Source organism: Anser cygnoides, chromosome 12 (assembly GCF_040182565.1).
Source record: "Anser cygnoides isolate HZ-2024a breed goose chromosome 12, Taihu_goose_T2T_genome, whole genome shotgun sequence".
In the NCBI taxonomy this organism is placed as follows: domain Eukaryota; kingdom Metazoa; phylum Chordata; class Aves; order Anseriformes; family Anatidae; genus Anser; species Anser cygnoides.
The window spans coordinates 12,453,750-12,478,610 of record NC_089884.1 but is presented as its reverse complement, the minus strand read 5'-3'; the positions used below and the strand labels follow the sequence as shown (position 1 = coordinate 12,478,610).

General features: G+C 41.7%; 1 protein-coding gene across 5 annotated transcripts in view; it reads right to left on the bottom strand.

Annotated features, from left to right (window-relative positions):
• CTCF (CCCTC-binding factor) overlaps nt 1-24,861 on the bottom strand; it is a 37,368-nt gene that overhangs the window by 9,508 nt on the left and 2,999 nt on the right. Inside the window, exons 2-8 of one of the 5 annotated variants that reach the window (XM_067004608.1) lie at nt 22,890-23,039; nt 20,887-21,085; nt 4,395-5,187; nt 3,557-3,727; nt 2,750-2,883; nt 1,168-1,288; nt 211-360 (exon numbers count right to left, since the gene is read on the bottom strand). In XM_067004608.1, coding sequence (XP_066860709.1) covers nt 211-360; nt 1,168-1,288; nt 2,750-2,883; nt 3,557-3,727; nt 4,395-5,175 — 1,357 coding nt within the window. In that variant the 5' untranslated portion in view covers nt 5,176-5,187; nt 20,887-21,085; nt 22,890-23,039. The remainder of the gene's footprint in view (nt 1-210; nt 361-1,167; nt 1,289-2,749; nt 2,884-3,556; nt 3,728-4,394; nt 5,188-20,886; nt 21,086-22,889; nt 23,040-24,861) is intronic. The other 4 variants (XM_067004606.1, XM_067004605.1, XM_067004604.1 and 1 more) reach the window with 4 other exon arrangements.

The window sequence follows — 24,861 nt, the reverse complement described above, 5'->3', positions numbered from 1 at the left end:
TAATGAAAAGAAACAGAACGTTCTCAGTCTGCAGCAGTTATGGTAAGCTAAGTGTGTATTACAAGCCACACATTTAAGTCTGTGCTTCATTTTGTAGTTATCAGAACTATTAGGTTAAAAAGCAGACAGCAGTTGGCTTACTTGAACTCTAATTTTGAGAAAGTCTTTTGTAGTATTTTCACCAAATGACCACTTTTCAGAGATACATACCCAAGTCACTCTTTCTCGCTATAACAGTATCACAGTGAGGACAGTGAAATTTGGCCACGTTCTCTGTGTGCTTCTGCAAAATGTGCATCTTCATGGTACCACTTTGAGTGAAGCGAGCATGGCAGATGTAACATTCATATGGCTTCTCTCCTTCAGTAGCAGAAAGAAAAAAATAGCACAAGTACTTTTATTAAAAAAATCTAACCAAGAAGCCCCAAACCTCTCAAACTCACAACAGACAGCTAGAAGATAAAAATAGTAACTACAGAAAGATCTCAATGTCTCTTTGGAAGTTTTAGTTCTTTTATGCATCTTTCTACAAAGAATCCCAAGTCCACTCTTTAAACAAATCAGTGAAACCTGAGGAAATACCTGGAAGACCTACCTGCTGACTGCCAGAAAAAAATAAATAGCATCAGATATTTTTTTTTTTCGAGGGTTTCTGAATACTTATGTACACACAAGGGCAGTTTTCCCCCCTTCAGGTTTAGGGGTATCATCAACCTGGCATTCCAGCAACATTCTGTGCTAAAAAATTCTATTTCTATCGAAGAAAAAAATCAGGGTCTTTATGGACTACAAACATGAGATGCTTTTATAACTACACAATTATGAAACTGAAAATGGCTCTAATCTTTAACTGGAACACTAATAATAGAAGAAATATCTTCTTTTCATACTAGAAGGGGACATATTTTAACACCTTACATTGAAACTGGAAATCTGAATCCTCCATGCTCACTTCTCAGTGTAGTAATTACTAACATTTTATGAATTTTATTTAAAGTGCTTATAAACTATGGTGCATGCTCTTCAGCTACAGACTTTATAAAGGTTTTACATTAAATAGAAAGTTTGTTTTTTTTTTTTCTCCAATTAAGAGTGTCACCACACATTACAGTCTCAGCAATCTGACACTGAAACAAACACTAAAAAGAAAAACCACGTCAGCAATACCAGAGTGGGTCCTCATGTGCCTCTTCAGTTTGTAAGTATCCCTGCTGGCATAGCTGCACAAGCTGCACTGGAACGGACGCTCTCCAGTGTGAGAACGAATGTGGCGTTTCAATTTGCTAACCTGAAAGCCAAAAATAAGACTGAAGTTAGCATAGATGAGCAGGTCAGACTTCCAAAAGTACAAGTCAAGAAGCAGATTTTCATTTTACCTCGTCACTAAAACAAACATAAGCAAGCATGTTTCAATACCACTGTCATGCGGCGCAAAACCACTCCCCCTCTCCCATTGTACTTCACCTGCCAACCTCATTGCCAAGCCCTGCCCTTCCCACATGCAGCACAGCTTCATTTAGAGTCTTGTGCTCCTTACTGGTATCAACCATGTCATTGTTTGAGGACATGCTAAAATTTGAAACTACCCTGGAGAGAAACAAGAAAATGTTCTGGGAAACCAAAGCACCTAAGGAGAATATTGGATGGTGGGGCAAGAGCGTAATGTTCCCCCGCACCATACATTTTTCTCCACAGGGTGCTTTCTTGAGTGTTCTCCAGTTCCTTTGAGATAGAAGATAAATTCTTGCTAAGAAGAGCTGAAGTCTAGACCTACAATCAACAGGTTGACTTCATTCTTTTACTCTCCTGCTTTTATCTAGAAGGCGTGAACCCAGGTTAAAAAAAATCAGCGTAAGGAATTTTCTGCTCAAGTAAGAGCATGCTGCATAATCAACAACCATTGTCTACAAAATGCAGCACAAGCTCACATTAAGACCAATTTGGTCATTCTTTCTTAACGCATACTATGAAAAATCATTGCAAATGCAGTTTACTCAGCACTCGAAACCACAGGGTCCAGAATTACAGCCCTGCAGTCACAGCTCAGGGAGATAAACACAATCCCTTGCTCAACATCTCCCACTGTACCCTTCTTCCACTGCACACGTTCCATATTTTAAGTCATGTTGCTCTTATCTTGCTCGAGTTTCTTATCCCCATCATGCTGTACAATTTCTATTACAACATAAAAGTTGTTCTGCAGCATCAGTAACAGCACTGCATTGGGGAAAGCATTTAAATAAGCTTTGTTTACTTGAGCAAATTCAACAACCAACAGATAGCAGCAAAGGTGATTTTCAGTAATATTGAGTCAAAGGGCCATTAATTTTGGCTACAGTCGCCTTAACAGCATAAATACCGTGTATAATACATGTTTCTAAAACTGTCTGAAAAGCACATCCTACTCAGGAGATGGCTGCCTCCTTCAACATGGAGCACACTACAGTTCCTTTCACCACCTTTAAGACCAATTTAAAAAAAAGCAAAAACAATAACTTATCACCAACAAAGGAAATGGAAGTCATCTAGGATCTCAGTGTGCTCTCAGTGCTCTCAAACTAGTTTCTCATTAACTGAGGAAAATCCACCATTTGTTTCCAAGAACAGACCTGATTTATAATTTTTTTGCTTAGAGGTTTTTATAAATGGCCAAGGAGGAAATGCCTAGGAGCAGAGCTTGTAACAGATGGTGAACAAGCCTTGAACTATACAAGCAAATATTCAGTACTGTAACAATTAACTAACATACCTCCACACTAGCATAATCGCACATTGAACATTTGAATGGTTTCTCATGGGTGTGTTTGTAGCGGCGATGCCGAACCAACTCTCCACTAGTCACAAAGGCCATGTCGCAGTCTGGGCACTTGTGAGGGCGAGTACCTGAGCAGTTGCAGCAAAACAGGAAGATGATGACATTCAGATTTAGTGACAAAAGAAGATACAGGACACTCACAATACCTCTTGGTTATTCACAAATCTCAAACCACCCAGCTAGACATAACGTGGGTATTGATATGAAGAGAAAACAAGAGATTACCTTTTTTTTTTTGGCAGAAACATCACAATACACTAAGTTTCATCACAGTTTAATTACCAGTTGTTTTATACTAGAAACTTAAATAAGGATCAACAGAAATGTGCTACAGATCCTACCACTAAGTTGGTCCTGTTTATAAACACCCTGCTTCTGTTTTCAACTCCCTTATGTTTATTTCCAGCCTTTCCTCATCTTACCTTTCTGCAAGAAGCACCAGCCACACGAAGCTTAGAACACAACTACTAATGACCAAGACAACTGGAACGTTTTCTGCAGCTTAAGGTAATTTCAGGTCAAGCCCAGGACTCGTTTTCTATGTACAGGATGAGCTCTGCACCTGACCTGGCCAGGCAGAGGATAACAGCATGCATATGAGAAATGGACAGCAGCCTTGCATAGTTTCTTCTTTAGCTTGTTCCGTAACAGGGAACAGACAGATTCAAGACAGATAACCTTTCCCTTGCTCTAAAGACAAAGCAGATCCTCCGAAAACAACTTATACAAAAGCAAGAGTACCTGTGTGAGTGTTGAGGTGGTTCCTCAGTAATGTGACTGTCCGGAAAGCCCTGCCACAGAGATGGCACTTATGTGGTCTTTCATCAGTGTGGCTTTTCATATGGCGGTCCAAGTTGGAACGACGTGGACAAGTGTAACTGCACAGTTCGCACTGGAATGTCTTCTTTACACCTAGCCATGAAGGAAATAATCTTTAATCTCAACAGTACTGTGGTCTTCTGCATAACATTAGAGAACAGCAATGAAAAGGAAAGATTCCTGTAGGTTTAGCTACTATGAGGAACAATCTCGTACCATTAAATCCAACAGCATATCCTTAGGAACACAGGCAATGACTAGCTTGGCTTGAATTTTCATTAGTACGCCAGTACTTAATGTTCCTACTCCACTTTAGAAAGGGCTCCTTAATTTACAGTTTTAAGTTTCCAGAAAGGAAAAGGCAGATGTACATAATGCTGTATTTTACATCATTTACCCTACTCAGCACTTGGTTAGAAAAAACAAAGGTTATTATACTGCTTGTTACCGATGAAAAGTGTGTACACAAACTCTTAAACACGTATTACAGCAAAACACAGAATCTTTTCAACTGTAGTTATATGGGAATACAAATGCTGTATCATCAAACCAAGGCAAATGAACTCCTTTGTAGCCTATATTCATGACAGGAGGCTTACCCACAAAACAGTAGACCCGAGTACTCTTATATAAAGCAGCAAGTGACACTGGACACGTCTCTTTTACTCCCCCTTGCATCTACCTGGTCACTGCAACCATACTGCAAGGTCCCCTCCTAACAAACACATTCTCAAAATCCACTTGCAAATGACAAGCTTACCTTTCTTTTTAATTTTTGTTGGTTTTGGTGGCTTCATGTTGCCCACCACCTTTTCTGCATTGACCTCAGACAATAAGCCCTCCTGTTGCTCCTCTTCAAAGTCATACACAGAGACATCCACATCTTTGCCTTCCTCAGTGTAACGAAGCTTACTCTTTTTGTTTTTCTTTGTTTTTTTGGCTGGTGGCTGATAGTCTGGATCTTTTTGCCAATTGGGATCTTCCTGTGGCTGAAGTTCACCTTGTTCCAGTGTCTCCACCTCACCATTTGCACCCACTTTCACTACTTGGAAGCCTTCTGGTAAAGGCAGGGTGTGACAGATCATGGGCTCTCCTTCTTGCAGGCCTCCTTTGGAAACCTCATTTTCATAAGCTCCCTGAAGTTCTTCCACAGATGTGGTGGCAACAGGTACAGTCACTGGAACAGGTACTTGGACCAGCTGAAGCTCACCGAGGTTTATAGGCTGCTCTTCCATATTAACAACCTGAAGTGTTATGATCTGCGTGTCATCCACCGTGGCCTCTGTCTCCTGAGGCACCGCACCTTCCATTACTTCAGTCTTCATTTGAAGAAGAGTTGGATCCAGCTGTTCCATCATCACCATCTGCACACCGCTGTTGACATCCTGCACTACTTCACCTCCGTCTGCTTGGTTTGGTGGTATATGACAAGCATCGTCCTCCTGTCCACCTTCACGGCGTCTTTGATAGGTTTTTCTCTCTTTTCCCTTAATAAAAGTTTCTGATTCCTCCACAATAGCTTCAACTGCCTCACCTTCCATTTCACCTTCTTGCTGTAAAAAAACAAAAAACAAAACAATGAATGCTGCACATCATCCAAGGTATTTTAACAATCGCACAAAGCCCACAGAGGGACAAGTGGCCTAACAGAAAACAAGCAATGCAACAGCTGCAACATATTGCAATTCTATATAGCAAACAGAAACTGAGAATTAAGGATTAGTCTCTGCTAGCCTCCTGTCACTGTAAACCAAGTCAGTCTCAGAACGCTCTCAGAAGTGAGACGACTCTACCAGTTCCTTGGAAAGGAAGCAAAACAAAGAGGAGAGATTAAGTAATATACATATTCCCATTTCTAAAAGACTGCAAATCCTACAGGCAAGACATAAAGTAATATTACTCTTTATTGAGCTTCTTTAGTGTTTCACTTAGCAATACCTGTCACTCTTTGGCTATAAATAGCAAAGACAAAAAAATACCATCACAAGCAAAAAACTGCCTATTTAAACTATTATGTTTGAGAACTACAAAGTTTTTTCAGGGAGAAAAAGCACTAAAAAATCGAGTGCAAGAACTTAAGTCTTCAAAGTTACTGTATATATTCTTAGTTGTTTGAGAGGGGAAACATTTCCTATATGTTTAAATTTCTCTGCACACTTGACTGGTACCGTTATCAAAACAAAAATAAAAAAGACATAAGTTATTCAAGCATACTGTAAGCAGCCTGAGGTTCAGTTCCTGCTCCCACCCCTGGGCGCCGCCTGGTGTGAGAGCACAGTGCCCTCCTCCGGCTGAACGAGCAGCAGCAGGGCTCAGATCAGCTTCCCTTCGGTGTAAGCGATCTGCACTCAGAGCTGGGGGACTCTGAGCCTTCTCATGAGAACTGGGTTAATTTTATCCACACAGTCCCAAGCACACAACAGTGCTAAAGCTGTTTGGGAAGGCCTTAGTTGTAATTCTGAACATAGCCATACGCAAGCGTAGCATTTTATGCTCTTCTTCCACCCCAAACCATCCAGCACTCTTCTCAGCATTTGCCAGAAGTATGCAATTCCTGTACTCTGATTCTGTAGGAAGGTTGCTTCAAATCATCATTAAACAGCTATGTCTTTTTCTCAAAAAAAAAAAAAAAGAAAATTAAAAAAACATGCCAGTTTCCCTATGGACTTCTGATAAAATTCCAATCCCAACACCAGATTTTTATGACTTCCACATTTTCCTATTATATCACCTGACCTGTCAAGACCAGACCTCTTTAACCTATTTTTTCAGCTCATTATCATACTTGTTTCAAACATCTACGCATAATCTTGGATACTTATTTTGGAAATACACGGGTACATATACACGAACACGAAACACAGCTGTCAGTCCTCATTAGCTGTTAAGAGACATTATTTTTAGAGAGTCCTTGCTTTTACTTTACTGGCTTTTCTAATATTCTCCACTTCTGCTGGGAGAACACGGTTCTTACTGTTCCTCAGCCTGTTCAGACTAGGGTCATCTATTTATGCGTGGTCTTGATACTGGTTATATTTCTTTTGGGCAGCAGCAGTCTCCAGGGGGCACCAGATACCCAGAAATACCGGCATATGGCTTCATGCGCACTCCCTGCAGGGATCCTGCCTCTCCTTTCTTTAGCACCCCTCAGCATTTCAAGTCAGAGCAAATCCATATGGACAAACAGCTGAAGTACCCAAGATGATGCAAGTACTTAACACTAGCCAGCAGGAGATCAGAACAGAGATTTGCTCTTTGGCCTAGAGCAGCTGTGAAACAATCAGAGCAAATTGTCTTTCAATTATCTCAAGTATTTGTAGTATTTGTAGGGAGAGAGAAGGAGAAGCCTTTTCAGGTGACCAAAAGTCTCAAGGAAAGGAAGGAGGGAGCGAAACAGAAGAACGCGATAAATGGCTGGGGTGGGCGGGAATTAGCAAAGGATTTCAGATAAGGCCAAAAAATGGCACAAGCCCATCTGCAGAGCAAAGGCAATTCTGTCTTGATACACCTTTTAGTGGAACAAAGCAGAGGCCAGCAGCGCTGGGCGGTTCAGGGGGGACTCTCAGATGGGAGCTCCCATCAGACCCGCTGCTGAAGCTGGCAAAAACCCTGCGAGTCACCGACAGGCCAAGGCTCACAGCGCGCTGGAGGAGCCCGCAGGAGCTCCAGCGTAAGGCATCACCTCTCAGACTGCATGCCAGGACATCCTTGTGCCCACCAAGGAACAAGTTCCTCTCTTTTAAAGATTTCAGCGCATGGCTTACGTTGGCAGGAAGGTTTGTCAGTTCCAGAAGTAACTCCAGGGTCGCTCAGGCTCATGCTGAGACCAGGTAAGTGTGCAAGCAAGACATTGTTCAAAGGGCACTCACAACGGGAGGATGTGCACACGCATGACAGATGGAAGGACTCACAGCCACTCAGCAAAGAAACCAAGCCATCCCTGCCCCTTCTCCTATCCTAGGGACAAGTATCTCTCACCCCAGAGCTACCCGGCACTATCACGATGTCCTCCAGCGTGTGAGCCAGCTACACGGCAGCAGCACTACCAGGAGGGTCTCAGCCCCAGCTCATAACCAAGATAATTCAGCAGACAAATGAGGATTTACTCCTGCCTATTACATGCTATGAGATATGCTCTGTTCCTTGTGGTAAAAATAAGTTATTCTGAAAAATGGCTGTATTTTTAAGCCAGGTTCTTGTCACCAGGGGAAGTGCTACAATATCGTAAAGAGAACTATCAACCATCCAGGCCATGTTGGCAATGTACCACAAAAAATAAAAAAAGAAAGCCACGCAAACGAACAGAAGGTGTCTCAGCTGATCTCAGTGAGTCTTGGCCAGCTCAGAAATCATGTCCAGCTGCCCAGGTTTATTCCCAAGAAAGTGTGATTCTTCAGATTAAAGTCCTCCTGCAATGCATGCATGCGGATGCACAGGATAGCCTCCGAACTTGAGGGGAGGGGAGGTAAAAGGTACGGGCTCTCCCCTACTGAACCAGCCCTCTGGAGAGACTCTACCTTTGCACTGCCCATCCAGCTTCACTTCTCAATCTTTAACTTCAAGTATTTTTGCTCCTAAAAGTTATATTCCTCCCAGGCCAAATTCTGAGACAGTTTCCAATATTTCAGAGAACGTGGACTTTGCTATCACTAAGGACATTATAGCAGGACACTGGGAATAGTAATTGCTGAACATATTTTATCTTACCAATCTCCCAAACTTTTGTTTCTGGCATTTATCTTCATCTTTCTTCCTAACAGTTACCCTACCTTTTATCAATAACTTAGTTCCAGAATGACTGAATCTAAAAAGGAAAGCAAAGAAGCAGGCTAACAGTAGATGTTACAGAAAAATCAAGACTGAAAAGAACTGCAAGGGAAGAACCTCCAGAAGGAGGAGTGACCACTTAAAGACCACAGAACATCTGAAATCAACAACTAGCACAATTCCCACACCATAGCTCAAGCAAACCTTCACACACCTGCTCCCTCAACAGGCTCTTAACAATTCAGATGAGAGCATCACTAACCAGGTCAGCGCACTGTCACAATCCAGCTAACCAGATAAAAAGTTGGAACGCCAAAAAACAGATGTAAGATTATTCCAATAGTTAATGAGTTGCTTATCCAAAAAACTGAAACAAGCAGAAATACGATGGGGGCAGCTTATTCCAAAGAAAGTAATCAAAACGTTGCTTGAGAGAAAGTAATTTAACTCCAGCTAGCCCTGCTGACCACTGCACAGGAGAAAGTCTCAGCCAAGTTACAGCACAACATTTGCCACCCAGGGCCCCCTCGCAAAAGCCTCGTTAACCAGCACAGCATTCATCTTGAAAGTTTAAAATCTTAACATTTAGAAATATGATTTAAGAACACTTCCAGTACAGCACAGCTGATGGAACTCACAGTAAAAAAGATTGAGAGACATAGCATTCAATTAACGCATTCCCACAATAACATTAATCTTAGTCATAGAAGCATTAAAGACAACTTGCTGTGGATGTCAACGCAGACAGTACAAACCCAGAGACAGTTGTTTACATGTTAGGACTGCTAATGCCATTGCATGTTTTTCTAGCTGGGTTATTTATAATAAAGCTACAGTCACAAAACAACATTTGCCTGCCTCTCAACGGCCTCTAAAACAAACCCTGAACTGCATCAAGCTTCATGGACCAAGTAACAGCAAGTATTTATTTGTTGCCAAACAAAGCACAGTCATTAAGAACTGTGGGACATTCAAAGAAATTGTATATTGCGGCTTTAAATCTACTTTTCAGTTCACTTGAGAAAAAAATCAAAAATCAATAGGAACAATGAAGCCAAGAGCTAGCTGTCTATATTTTTTTGGCCTTCATAAAGTAATGAAAGCCTCTGCAGTTGTACCAGTGCAAGCAAAAAAAACCTATAACATTCAGACTGAACTCAAGTCAATCCACATACACATCCCACTCCAAAACTGTCATGGCTTTGACACTGATGGATTAGACACTTACTAAAATTGATACAGCAGTGGAAATAAAACTGTGTGTTAAAACATAGGAACCTTGATGTTTCTCCTGCATACCTCTAACTTCGGAGACTTAAAGGGAGGAATAAGCAAAAACTTCACCTAACGGCCCCCAGTCATGCAGTGCTTCTGCCACCTAAAGCAAGAAAAGGATTTAAAGAAAAAAGCATACATCCAATAGTGCATTTTTTTCTTGTTTGCCAACATGCATGTCTTTTTAATTTTTTCTGAGGACATCTGTAGACACAAAAATGTGCAGGAGCACTTGGCCATTCTTCCTTCCCCATCCAAAAATATCCATAGCTTTCTTTCGAAAAGCCTCCCACTAGACACAGAGATAATGCAGATAAACAGGTGAGGTTTTGGATTTGTTCCAGCAGGGCTTTGCTGATAAGAGATGAACATGCCATGAATGCAACACAAAGCATTAAGTATGGATGTTCCTAGCACTGCTCTTATAGTAAGATTTAAAGTTGACTAACACCAACTGCTTCTACCACTACTCATCACAGTTGCTCTCAGTCTCCTGGGCTTATCAATAGTACTCCTCTATAAGAAACAAATAAATCCAGAAGGTGAACTTGGTGCATGTGTCTCCCCCTCAATTTAAAAGGATGCCAATTCTTCTTCTCCACACAGTGTGGCACTAGAACCAAAAAAATCCTCACAACTGGGAAAGTGATACAGAGGTAGTGAAAAAGCTGCATGGAGGGCCACACACACCCAAGCAAGGTTGCTAACTTGGGCTCAGCACTTCACAAACACAGCTGTAAAGCTTTTGAACTCAAGATGGTTCTAGAAGTAGCTCAGCCGTATCTGCACGGTACTACACTTGAGCCAAGATGTTCAGATGACTCAAACAGGCTAGCTGTGCATAACACCAAAGACCAAGAGTTTAAACAGAATTCAGATTATATATATAAAGACTGAAATTTCGTGAGACTCACCCATTTCTGTTGCTAACTGTCCACAGAAATTTAAAAGATTAATAGGGACAGATTTGCTTAAGCATCTGATTATAAAAGTCATACAAAGGCTTAGTCTTGTGTTGAACTCTTTAGGAATACATGAGAGAGAGAACCAACTTTTCCTCTTTTTTTCTTTTAAAGGTAAGGCTACCAAACGTCAAGCTACTTGACAAAGCTCACAAAGATTTAGCAAACAGGTAGCAGCGTCCCATGAATAACCTGGGGTAGGACATCTTCACAGTGTTATCACATGCAACACTTGCCAGATTTACTACCATCAGCAGAAATTAAGAGGCTGAGATCAGTTTGTTTTATCAAGTAATTTTCTCATGCTGCAAACTTAAAGATTTCATTTGCCTACATCCGCTGGCTACAACTGCTACGCCCATCTCCAGCTGCTTTGTTTCCTCCTTGCCACCCAGAACCTGGCAGTGAAAACATTTAAAAAATAATATTACTTGACAAACATCTATGACAACTTTTTTTCCTTTAAAAGAGACAAGCTCTTTATTTCACTATCAAACAAATACTTTGAGAAATATTTTACCATCTCAGAGAATAAGGAAATTGAAAAAAAAAATCAAGAAGCCTGGAATTGAAAAGTAACAACTTCATCAGGGGTTAATAAATGCTTCTGGATTCTCAGTGTATGAGAAGAGGCCTATCAATATGAAGAAACCAAGAAATATATAAAAAGCTACGTGGATGACAGCTGCAATTGCAGTAAAGGGTTACGAGCACACAGCTGTAGAAGGATGGCTTCCTGAAGTACTGACCCTTAGGGACAGGACACAGGCAGACAGCTCTGATAGCGCTTCAAGTCCTACTGGTAGTTACCTAACCAAGGTGCCTCTGCTGGCCTCCCTAAACAGGGCAGGGAGAAGAGCACGTTCTTCCGCGGAATGATTCAAAGCATTTAAGTGGATCCCTATGCCAAATTACCATCTAGAGGAACCCACCTTTCTTCCCATTAATCAGATAGGACAACAGATTCTTAACTTGTACAATGATTTCACAATCACTTTAAACAGGAAAACACCGTGCTGCTGCTCAAAGAGCTGGTCTCACCTTTTCCTTTGCACTGACAGAGTAATTCACTCACCTGCATAATTAACTTGATCAATAACTAACTCCAGCTGAAAGTTAATACAGGAAAAATGGTTAATTATGTCAGAACATGTTCAATCCCTGATGCAATTCCCCATATGAATGCCTGGGCAGAGAGGGTAGGGGAGCAGGTTAGAAGTGCCAGCACCACTACAAGCAGCAGTGAAAAGCAACCACAGCACCAGGAGCCTTGCGCCCCAGAAGCCAGTGGCTGCACTGAGCTGCATCCCTCCACGCCGTGCACCCTGCAGTGACACTGCTTTCTCTCACACACTGTGCAACCCCCCCCGGGTCACAGCCAGTTTGTGGGCACCCTCCTCTTCAATATCACTAGCATTCAACTGTCACCAAAAACACATGCTACTTCATTCGATTAGTTGTTCACTGTGAACCAAAGGTACTTAGGTGAAGGTAGCACACTTTGGGCCAGATGTTATCAAAATTAATCTTTACCTTTTTGCCCTTATTATGCACTCCCCAAGAGCACAGCCAATAAATCTCCCTGGACGCAGGACAGTCAGCACCACGGTCGTTGTGGGCAATGAATTAGAATTACAATGCATCCCGTGACATTTCTACAGCTACCTCAAGCCTCTTACAGAAGACATCTCCCATGTCCATAACGTATGAATGCAATCTTCCCAGCTGCTGCTCCTTTCCCTGCTCACCCAGGGATTTTACCAGAGCTCTTTCAAACATTCATCATGCCTCAAGAGATAACACCAAGTGATGAGAACTCGCAGCCAGTACCAATACCTATTTTTCACTGAGTAGCACACACCAGTGGTTTTCCACAATTACTTAGGATAAAGTTAACCTGTTGATTTGGATCAAGAACTCATGGGAAACGCTCTCGTAAGACATGAAAACAGAGTGTATATACACTAGGCTTCCCAGCAAGACAGAAAGAATCTCAATTCCGTGTCTTTCCTAAGCAGTTTGTAGAACAAGCTCTCTCATAATTCCTGCACCTCACAGTGGCAAGGGCGTCAGATTCACAGATCTTCCAGAACCAACAATGATAATTCTGCCACAATAAGCTGTAGCCTACAATCGAGAAAAGCATAAGAGAATAATGTGAATTACTTGAAACTTCTATTGCGAAAGACTGCTTCAGTTACTGACAATGAATCCCATACGCATTCAAGTCTCTTGGCCTACAACTAACCTCCTACAACTAACCTCAAACAGTAAGCCTTCATGAAGAAGGCAGGCCAGTGGAAGAATTTCAGCTTTATCTACGGAAGTACGATGTATTTCCTTGTTTTTCCTGAAGATTTGCAAAATTAAAGCTCTCTTAAGAAGAATGTAGTCGGGGCACCTTTTTTTAATATTCTTGTTCTTAAACCTTGTTCGATCTTTCAATTTCTCTTTCCATTGCTACCAAACATTCTTACACAACTAGTTTTAATTTTTTCCTGTTTCTTCCAATAAGAGCTACTGCAGTCTCACTAGATGACACCAGTTCTTCAGTCACTCTCAGAATTCTTTAAGTGAAAAAATGGAAAATATGAATTAAATGTTCTCACACAACCATTTTTCAGAAATAGTTCTCTTACATTAAGTAAGGTGTTCTGTTTTGGTAACCTGACAGTTCATTTCAGAAGGACAAACATGCAATTTTATCTGGTGTAAAATATAGCAAGATTTATATTTTACAAATAACAAGCACAGAAGACTTCATTTTTCAGCTGATTAATAGTGTCTGGGAACTACTCAGTCCCTCCCCTCTTATAGCTCTTCACAATATAAAAGTGATGAAGGAGCTCATAAAAAGACCAGTGGAATACTTGAAGGTAATAAATTGAGAACAATGGAAAAATATTTCAAAAGTCAAAACAGCCTGTGAAGTCAACTGCCACAAAAGGGAAAGTCTGATACTGTAGGCAGATTTTTGGAAAAGGTTAACAATTTTATCAATAAGCATATGTAGTCATTTCCCCCCACACATGTTGATTTTGAAGAAACTTTTTCCTGCTTTTCGCAGCTTGCTAATAACCTAAATGGAAGCGTGAATCAGGATACTCTGGCCACCTGATGCAGCGTTGTATGATAACAAAATGGCAACACCAGATACTACCACACCTGGAAAGAGACCAGTGTGACAAGTTTCATGGCATTCTGGAGACTTCATAACAAGGCACAAATATTTGGATTTCGTTTTCCTCTAGGGCTTCATCTAGATGAAGTACCACCCAGGAGCAAACTTTTGGGAAACAGCTACTCCTTTTATCTTCACACAAACACTTATTAAGTAGTGATACTCTGCCTGTACAAGGGAATTCAAGCTTCAAATCACAGGAGAAGGAAGTGCTCATCCCTGCGATGGCTGCATGGGTCCTGTCCCATCAACAACAGGCTGTGCATGCAGTAACTATTAATCACCTCACAAATTACACCCTGATGCATTTAAGGAAAACCAAGGTCAGTGCTAGTTGGTTTAACATCAGCTGTAGAGGTGTAGTTTACTGTCCTTGCAGCAGGGACAGGAAATTCCAAGAGTTTTGGAAACACCTATGGGAGAAGGGTGGTGGACAAGAAAAACGCCTGTAGCCTAAATCAAGTCATCCTTCTCCTGAATCACAGATCTCAGGGAAGTTCATCTGAATTAATGAGTGTTGGAACATACGTAAACAGAATCTAACCCACATGAACCCTACACAATGGTCCTCACGCTGAAGTTTTAAGTTGTTTAATCCATTTTATACACATCTCCAATTCATCTGAACTCAAGTTTCAAACATTCTTAATACACCACACCCTAGAAATGCCATTACAATCAGACTTCAAGCTAGATGAAAATCCCGCAAGGGCACTCAACCTTGGATTAAAAAAAACAACACAGAACTTTTCCACCAGGAGTAAGGCGTCATTTTCAAACACTCCTAACCCTGCCAAACAGCCATCCCCTGCCTTTAAACTGCCCATGTGCTCCCACCCACGTCACTTCAACTATTCCTGGTGTTAGCACAAGTGCTTCCAAGACCAGAACTCACCCAGCCCCAAAGACACCTATTTCCAGCCAGCCCAGGTCTCTGGTGTGACCAAACACTCAGGCCAGCCAGAAGAGAAGCATGGTAAGAAGGTTTCTTCTAGCAGAACGCTAACTTTAAGTGTTCAGGAAACCACTGCCTCAGCATGGAACACGTGCCACACGTTAAAATCCCTTAATTTACATTATGTTCTTGATGCTTCTGCACTTCTGCCTGGACTGATTGGTTCTCTTCAAGGTCAGAACGCACTCTGGAACTGAATAGATGAGTAGCAGTAGTAAAACTACATAGAAGAGAAACGGAAGATAAGTGAAAAAGCACTGTTTGAACGCTTAATGCTTGTTTAAATAGAAAATGTGTACTCCTACATTGCTACGAACAGCAGCATTGATAATTGCTTATGGACTCCCCCACTTATCAAACAAGCCTTAAACAAAACCCAGAGAGTATTTTCATCAGCTTTTATGCTTTTACCAGGAAGAATTACGGTTTTACAAACTCCTCTCTACCTCTTCTCAAATTCTTCAGCATTTACTTCTTACAACCTAAATCTCTATCGATCTAGTGTGAAATTAAGAGTGCAATGTAACATTTTCGAGCTGGTTGTGTCTATTTCAGATGTCCTTTTCTCCTGTGCTGTGGAGTACCAAATCACAACATAAAAGTAGTCTTTATTGTCAAACAAGTGTAAATTACACAAAGTACAACCTGTTACATACTGTAAACGTAGCAGGTAACACTATCAATACAGTAATAAAGCCAACTCTAACACACTTCTGACCTTGTTATCCTGCAGAAGAAGAGCCTTAGCTAGCTGAGGAGTTGTGAAGCCAGCTTCATTACCCTGATCAATTAAGAGCTTAAAATATTCACTTCCACAGAGCTAAAACAGTTACAAGACAGCACATAACTTCTCATCTGTAATCCTGTTCAATCCTTAGTGTGCATACACGGTAAAAACCCTGGGAACAGTAAGCAACCCTACAGGAACAATTCTAAAGCAAAACACGTGCTCTTGCTCCACTTGGTGGAGCTGGCCAAACAGTGTTAAATTTCACACTGGTTTCTATGCCCTTTGAATTCAGGTACTTCTTCCCCTGGTTCTTCTGTCATTCATTCAGTACAAAGCACTCAAGTCTCGCTTCTGGCTGCAGTTTGTCCCTGGCAAGTCGATTTTTAATTGTTTATCAGTCTCAAAGAGCCCTACTGGAAAGCTTGGCAGAGCTGTGGATGCTCAGTGACAGCGAGCTTTCAGAGAAGTATCTGGAATTGATCTCTTTTTAGCCAACACTTAGTAAAAATCCCATAAGCTGTATACATTCACCGACCAGAAAAGGGGATGCTCAGCAGGGAGCTCCACTGCTAAGGGCACATTACGACTGCTGCTGCAAGCTGCATCCTCCCAGGCTCTGTGCACAGCGGCAGGCAGAGAACATCGCTTCTGTTATTGGAATTTTTGCTCCTGACCTGTAACCACAGGTAAGAAGGCCGCTATTTCCCCAAACTAAAGAACTTGTAAGTTAACACCCAAAAAAAAAAATAAGACTTAGGAGTGAAGGACTTGAGGACACCTGCTGCAAAGCAACCACCTCCCGCATGGAACTGCATCGTCTTAGAAGTTTAGTCACTGGACAAAACGTGCCAGGTCTCTTCAACAAAGCACATTTAGATGAACGAAGCATCCTTTTCATCTACCTGTTTGTTCATCTTAACTTTGCTTTCCATAAAATTTTGGATTGAGGAATAAACTTCTTCTAGTTTTCAAAACCAAGTCATCTGCTTGACTAATGACTTCACAGTGGAGAGACCCGTTTTAGATATTTGTACCAAGGGCAGCCTCTTAGTATGGGAAAAGAGAAACAAAGCAATGGTGACCGTAGTTCTTTTCCACACCACACACAACACAAATTCAGCATATTTTACAGGGACATCTGGCCTTTGCGACTGTTGATTGGTAAAAGCACAGCCATCACCCTTCTCTTTCCAGAAGGTATATTCTCCTTTATAACACAGTCCACTGGAGTTTTAAAGAGATGTTTTGCAGTAAGCAGCTCAGCCACCACTCAAGAAACGCCAGCTTACCAATGCACAACCCAAGGAGCAGAGTTTCCCAGCAGTGCAAACATACATATTACAAAAATGCAAGGCATACTTGTTCTAATCCACTGCACGTTAACGTCACAGAGCGTCACAGACGAAAGAAAAGCCACTCCTACACTTGTTTACTGGAAAAGTAACCTGCATATTTTCTGGCATAAAATGCCTTGCAGGAATTTTCCTTTCAAACAGATCTCTGACATGTAGGCACGGTACGATAAGCTTGAAGGAAACCAGGATAAGCTGGAAATTTAACTGCTCCATGTGCTGTTTTCTGAGCTCCTTAGTACACTGACAGATACTAAAAAGAGCCCAGCAGAGGGACACAAGACAATTTGGGGGCAGAATACACGACGACGTATGCAGGTTGACACAGTTAGCTGTGAGAAGGCAAGAGGGAGGGAGATCTTACTGCTGCCTTCAACTACCTAACGGTAGGGTGGGGAGAAGATGCAACCACACACGCTTAGAGGTCTAACATTGGAACAGGTTGCTCAGAGATATGGAAACTTTTGTTTCAGATACTGAAAATATTCAGTAGACACAACCTTAAACAACCTCATTTAACTTCAAAGCTGCACCAAGCTAGGGGTTGAGCCAGAGTACCTCCAGAGATCCCCTCCAGACCACATTGTTTTCCATTCTGCAGCACAAGACTATGTAACACTAAGGATAAACCAAAACTTCAAACACAATGAGTTTTTATTCACCTATACAGTTGTAACTATAATGCTCTTAAGACAGATTTGTTGGTCTCACTCAGCACTCACTTCCACGCAAGTTCTAGGGGACCTGGAATACTTTTGCAAGACCTCAAACACCTACTAGATCTTAGAGGGCTGTTAACATACAGAAGCTCTGTCATTCTTGGCAAATTAGTAATGACCTGCACTTTCAGAGGGGTGAATATATGAAGCCTCCCAGTATTTAAGAGAACAGCATTACCAGAGCAGAAGCTTACTGTGTCATTGTTTAGGAGAGACAGACCATGTGTGATATCAAACCAAAGCAGCGCTGTACAAACACCAACATCAGACAAAAGCTCCTCTGTGAACTTCAGATGGAAAAGGTGGAAGCAGTACTGACAATGGACCTCACTTTTTTTAGTTGCCAAAAAAAAACCAGGACCACAACGAGCAAATCAAAACTAATAAAGAAAATCTGTCTTTCAAGAAAGAAGGACTATCGTGTGTACTTCTCTGCAGAACCTTAACAAGAGCTTACACTTGGAGTGCCAGGAGGAAGCTGAAAAGGCTCCTTGGCTGCCAGCAAGGCAGAGCCCATGTGAAGAGGCAGCTCTGGGACAAGAACAAGCAGTAACACATCATGCTGACCAGTAAGTGCACTGAACCGAACACCTCTAACCAGTGGGACCCAGTCTGATAGCACTGAATGTTTGTCCTGCTTTGTTATCTTCCATCTTTGCATCTGGTAGAGTTGAAGAAAGCATCCCTAAGGATTTGCTTGCACAAGCCACTCAAAGCAGATGTCTCCAAAAACGTTACAGATGTCACGTCAGGCAAGTCAGACAACTGAATATTTGATAGTCTGCTCCATCATACTGCCACAGAAGCTGCCAAATTCTTTTTCATGTAGGTCAAAACACCGGCAGAACAGGGAGAGAACACAGCTGCTTCAAGAGGACAAAACTATTTCCATACACACAACAGGAGCCAAATATAAACGACTCTGGGCTCGTGTAACACTCTGGCAGCTCAAAGGGCCGGTAGAGTAGGTAGAAGTCAACAGTTGTCATTCCTGAGCAGGCCAGAGAAGAGTGCATTAATATGGAAGGCAGAAAAGGACCAAGTAATCAGTGAGCACCTTTTGAGTATTCGATACTACTATACAAATCAATAAATTTATCTTCAAAGATCAGAAATTGCAGTAAGTTATATGCTCAGAAGGCATGCTAGATAATACTGACTTCCATCCTCCAAAAAAGAAGGAAAAAGGCTTCAGTAATCTGGTAAGCTTTAACTGAAACCTCTGTCCTAAAAATAAAAAATAAAAACTTCCAACCTGTGGTCTGAGAACTCCTCAAGTAACTGTGAAGGGCTCTCTTGCAGTATATATTGGGATGTTGGACACTGGCAGCAAGAGGCTGTGGAGACACGGTAGGTTTGGAAAGGCATCGGCAGGTCCAGGGACTGGTCAGGCACTGGATCAGGCTCCCCAGGGACTGGGCACAGCCCCGTCTCTGCCAGAGTTCAAGCAGCCTTTGGACAACGCTCTCAGACGTACGGTTTAATTTTTAGGTAGTCCTGTGAGAAGCCAGGAGTTAGACTCGATGATCGCTGGGGGTCCCTTCCAACTTGGGAGATTCTACAATTTGTCAAAACCGAAGTTTATTTTGATATTTACATCCCCACCGCAAACAGCCTAGCACACAAGAGAAAGCTACCATTTTAAAATGTAGTATTATTGCACTTTTAGGACAAGTACATATAACCCAAATTTGGAGCATTTTTAATTCAGCAGCTTTTCCCATTTTCAATTTAAATCCCTGGTTAGAGTTGGTTGCAAGGTGACAGCTTTGCAAACTGAACACAACCAGACAGAGAACCTACACAAGAAGGTGAAGTGACTGGCCAAAAATCGCTATGGGTTCCATGGCAGCGAAAAGTTCCTCTAGGAGCCAGTCCAGAGCAATGATATTTATTTCATTGTTAAACAATGGAAGAATTCAATTCCTATGACAGTGATTTTAAGCATACAGTAAAGTTTACTGCTCTATTTCAGAAAAGTCAAAAATGCTTGCAAATATCCAAATGCTCTGATGCAAGTAGTGCTCAGTACTTGTGGTCTAACTGACCTTTTCAGAAAGCCTCTACTTTCCCCAAGATATTTTGAGGCATGGTTGCACAAAGGCCGAAAACAAACTTGGAGCTTTTCCACTTTGACTTACAACTAGTTGCGTGGGTGCACATGTGTAAGAACAGGCATGCAAAGTCCGTACCCTGACCAACTCATTCCCTGGTGATGCATTTGCAGCACACAAGTGGAAGGAGATGGGGTCACAACAGTCCCAATGGAAGCTAAACCTGATTTACCAGGGAATCCGTGAATTCTACTTCCCTAAATGCTTTGGTGTTAACTTTCTCCAACACAAACAGAAAAATCTCCCTACAAAGTAGGATCAGTGTCCATCTAGTCCAGTAACCTGTCCTCCAGAAGCTCAAGCAGGAAATGGGATGTAAGGAGAGCAATCAGACCTAGTCCTGTCTGTGGTTACTACCTTCATCCCAACACGGGACGAGGGATCTTACTCTCTGGACTTGCCGGTGTCTTTCCAAACTTACTATGTCTCCAAAGCCTATTGCAAACATAAGTTTTCTATCAGTTGTGTTTTTCCTGTCTCTTCCTACTACATGCTACAGGCTCACCACAGGACTCACTGCATCTACCTAAAAAGTTGGCCTTCTGTGAATGCTAGGAACCACACTGCAGAATAGCAATCAGACTGGACACAGACTGAAATCCTGGAGGAAAAAAAAAAAGTAAACAAGCGGTAGCAACAGAACTACTGTATTTTCCCTCTTTACAAACTGCCAGGAGAAACCACAGTTGCCAAATTCAAGCTTCAGTTGCTTGCATTGAAACTACCAGCCAGAAGAACACTCGGGCTGTATGCAAGCTCACACTGCAGTTGAGATGATTCTCAAGCTCACTTTTGCCCCTTACCATCTTTCCAACATATGTAAGACATGAAAAGTACTTTACAATTTCAGCTATCTCCACCTAGAGATGCTTAGTCCACTGTCAGGCTACTCGCTGTAACACTGGAGAGCTTAGCAAATGTCAAACTGTCAAACCTCTAGACGTGAGGCACTATCACAACTTCAAGTTATTACACGTTGTTTGTTCTTTCTTCCACGGCTTTACTCTCCTTAGTTTCCTTCCTGATTCAGTATATTTACTCAGCATGCATTTTAAAACAAGGATCACTGCATATGAAGTATTACACAATGCATATAAATACAACGTATAAAAATGATTCAGTAAGTATTTTTTACAAAATGCATATAAAATAATGATTTTACACAGCTGTATTTTCAGAATTGGATTCAATACCAACCACCTTGCTTCACCCTCACTGAGGGCATCCCATGACACGTCCCTTCCCAGAGAAGGAAGAACCCCTTCAGTGATGCAGGCTTGGGACTGGCTGGCTGGACAGCTCTGCTGGCAAGGTCCTAGGTCTGGTGGTAGACAGCAAGCTGAACGTGAGCTGGCAGCAAAGAAGGAACGCTTATTCCACCAATAGCTCCCTCATTCTATAGCCACAGATAAAAGAGTTTTACAGTCACAGGCTCGGACTAAACATATGGGACGCTACTTTCAGACACCCCCGATCCACATAAATACCTGCTTACTTCCTCACGTTCACACGATTTTACTGGCTTGTTCATATTCTAGATACCCACTGAAAAATCCTAAGCCTCTACTTAAAAAGAGGGAAGCTGGCAAAAGATGAACACGAGGAACTGCTCCCCATCTGTTTTCTTTAACGTGATGACCCACATTTGATCACCTTGCCTGACCTCTTGTGAATTACAGTTCTTAAAGTGTACACAAAAAAGTTCAGTACCTTGCAGTGGACTGAAGCAATTTTCAGTATTTTTCCACAAACCTGATTCAAAGATGTTGAGAAATAGAGAAATGCACAACTGTTCTTCATATCACACAGTCCAGCGGTTAATCACCTTCACTGTGAAAAACCTACATCTTCTAAATTGACCTTATCTGACTACAAATTCTTGTTGTGTTTGTCAGCAAGGTTAAAAAAGCTCACTAATCTCCCTGGCAAGATAACAGTGGGTATATCTGAGGACTAATCAAGTCACATCTCAGTTTTGCTGAGAAGCTGCACAGTAATCTAACATTTTACTGCATGGCAATATTTCCCAGCTCTCTGTCAATTTAGAGATTATTCATCCTTGCAGCCAACATTTTTATTTATTTTATTTTTAAGTGCTGGTGCCAGAGCTGTACCTTGTATTATGATAATGACTTCACCCCACACCATACAGGTAAGAACGCTATCTCCACTCATTCCATTAACGCATTTGGCAGTTACGTTAGCTTCTTTGTCACAGCATCACCTTGGAAACTCATGTTTAAGCTGCTTATCCATTAAACTCCAAAACACAGTTTAGCCACTGCTTTCTAGGATACCATTTGCCTTGATTTAAATTCAATTGAATTTCCTCGTTCCCAGGTGTATAGCTTTACATATGGCAGCCTTAACATACACATTTGAACGACGACCTCACAGTCACGATTGCTGCCTTATCACTGTTTGCCATTCCATGAACCACAATTTTATCATGAAGAAATTCTAAATTGGACTAGCACAAAAACAGTAATGAAAAATTGTGACAAGTCCCAGTTTTTGCCAAACCTCCCTGGAAACTATTCTGTCTTGTATAGCCCTGAAGTGCATAGCACTTACTGACTTTGTGTACCAGTTTTTGTTTTGTGAGTTCCTCACCACAGAGGTACTTTTACAAAAGTCAAATAGTAAACATAACAAGCTCTGGTCTCCTGAAAGCCTTCTTTACTGGGATGAATTACTTACTTTCTTGTTAACTACTAGGAGAGCTGGCATTAATGTGTGCGCACACGTGCTACCATCACGCAGTGCTGGTCAAAGACCCTAGGTAGCTCACATGTCCCCACAGAGCACTACATCACTTGCTGTCATGTTCATCTGCTTCATCTCCTTTTAATACTGCTGTATCAGCATTTCTCCAGTTTCCTGGAATTTCCTTAGTATTCCAAAGTACATCATCTATGCAATACTCCTTCCAATACTACAGCTAGGAAGGTTCCAGTGATCAAAGTGGAAAAAACATGCTGGCCAAAACAAACATCTTTCTCCCCTCCCAATGTACTAACGTATTTTTATTTTATTAAAATAATTAAAAAAAAACAGGAAGAGGAATTTCAGAAGCTGCAACTTATTTCTAAATACCTCTAGAGGGAGTAAGGATTACTGTGACTTCCCCATTAAAGTAACTTGGTCCAAATACATAACAAACGTTACTTCTCCTCTAGCTTACAGATAGCTTACTTTACCTGCTGATGTTTCAGAGACATACAAGCTTCTAATCTTGATGCATATTAGTACAGACAAAGGTATATTTCATGCTCCAAACAATCTGTGTTTTGGCTTCCGTTTTGTTAGCATTTGACAAGTTCAATGATGTCAACATAAATTTTTAGACTCTGGGGAAAAAAGAAGAGAGGTTAAATAAAATTTTCAGTATAACCCAAACTTAGTTCATAGTCTCTTTACTCAGCCTTTACATTTGGGTGGCTTTAAAAACTTCAGGGCTTTGTTTCTGTGGCAGAGAAGTAAGAGGATGCTGACAGCTGACCAACAAAGTAGCATGTACTTGGGCCTGTGTGTATATATATATATATATATATACACACACACACACACACCCCTGAACTGCAGGATGCAAGGCAAGTACCCTGTAACACAGCTCGCCGCACCGCTACTGCTGCAGCGGTCCTTGTGTGCGTTACCTGTCCAGGACATCCTAACTGAACACTGCACATCTCGGGCTTTTAAACATACCCAGCCTAGTCTCCTAGCATCAGCTCCCACAGCACACCAAAATCCACGGGTAACTGATGGTAAAACGTGGGAGGGCTGAAACTGAAGGGTCCACAAAATCAGACCTTCACATAAAACGTGCAGCTAAACATCTGGGTGACAACTTTTAATTGCACGCTCATCTGCAGGGATAGTTACAGAACAGCGCTTCAGGAACCCGTCCTATCACAGGTCTCCCAAGTAACGCACAGTAACACCACAGTTCTTGAGAACAGCCTCTGTACTATTTCTGTATTTTCACCCTCAAGAACCATAATGGAAAGACATTTAGACTTGATAGCTTCCAAGTTTTTATAACACCGAGGAAAATTTCATCTTAGCTGTAATTTATATTAGACATCAAAATTGAGTTAGTCAGTGTACCTGAATGTTAACATGACCTGAAAATAAAACTCACTACCCACCTTTTATGTATTCTACCCTCCTTTTCAAGGTTATTTTTGTTAACCAAAAAATACTGAGATCACTCAGCTGAGCAGCTATTTAGATTACATATTAAGTATGTCTAGAACAAGCGCATGCCATACAATTCCTGGAGAAGGACGGATTATTAGCAAGAAGTGGGAGAAGCAGCAGAACAGAGGGTTTGAGCTGAAATTAAAGCATCCTCCGGTACAAGGAAAAGCAACATCTGAGTTGTATTTTCTATAAAGACAAAGATGTGAAATTTCAGAAAAAAATATATATATAGAAAAAACACAAAAACAGTGTTGTGAACCATTTTTATGAGCAGTAAATATAGTCTGAAACAAACAAAAAAAATGGGGGATTTAATGGATTTCCTGGATCTACATGTAAAGACCAGGTAGCACTGCAGAGCAGCAGAGCTGGACACCGTACTGAAATGTCAAGGTTTAGCACAACAAAGACTGGACCAGGCATCTGAACTAGAGCCACTCAGATGAACAGAGGTTTACAGTTATACAAATAAATCAGTACAGTTCAGTAAGTTAATGCAAACAAAGCCACCAAGTCGAAGCTTTGGGTTTCTTTTATCTCCACTGTGGAAGCTGAAGACTCGCAGCTCAGTCAACACATGCGCAGGTAGCAGCAGGGCCGCTCCTCACTGCAAGCATCTCTAGAGCACGCACTGTGATCCTAATGCTCTGCCACCCCCTCAGGCATCCCATCTCCCGTGGACAGAGGTAAGAGAAGCACAAGTTGCCAGGAAGGGAGAATCACGAAGTTATTATGCGAGGGTTTAGCAAACATAATCAATGGGTAGAAGAAAGAAGCCTTGAACTTCGCAATGGGATAGCATCCAAGACAATTTTAGCCTCTCCAGAGTGGCTTCCAAGATGCCAGTGAAATGTCTCTCTCCCAGAGGCTGGAGGCTGCATCCTCCCCAACACCCTGCACTGCAGCCGATGCCCGTTGCAGGAAGCGTACAGCTCTGTTCTCGCTTGTAGGCAGGCTCCTGGTTAC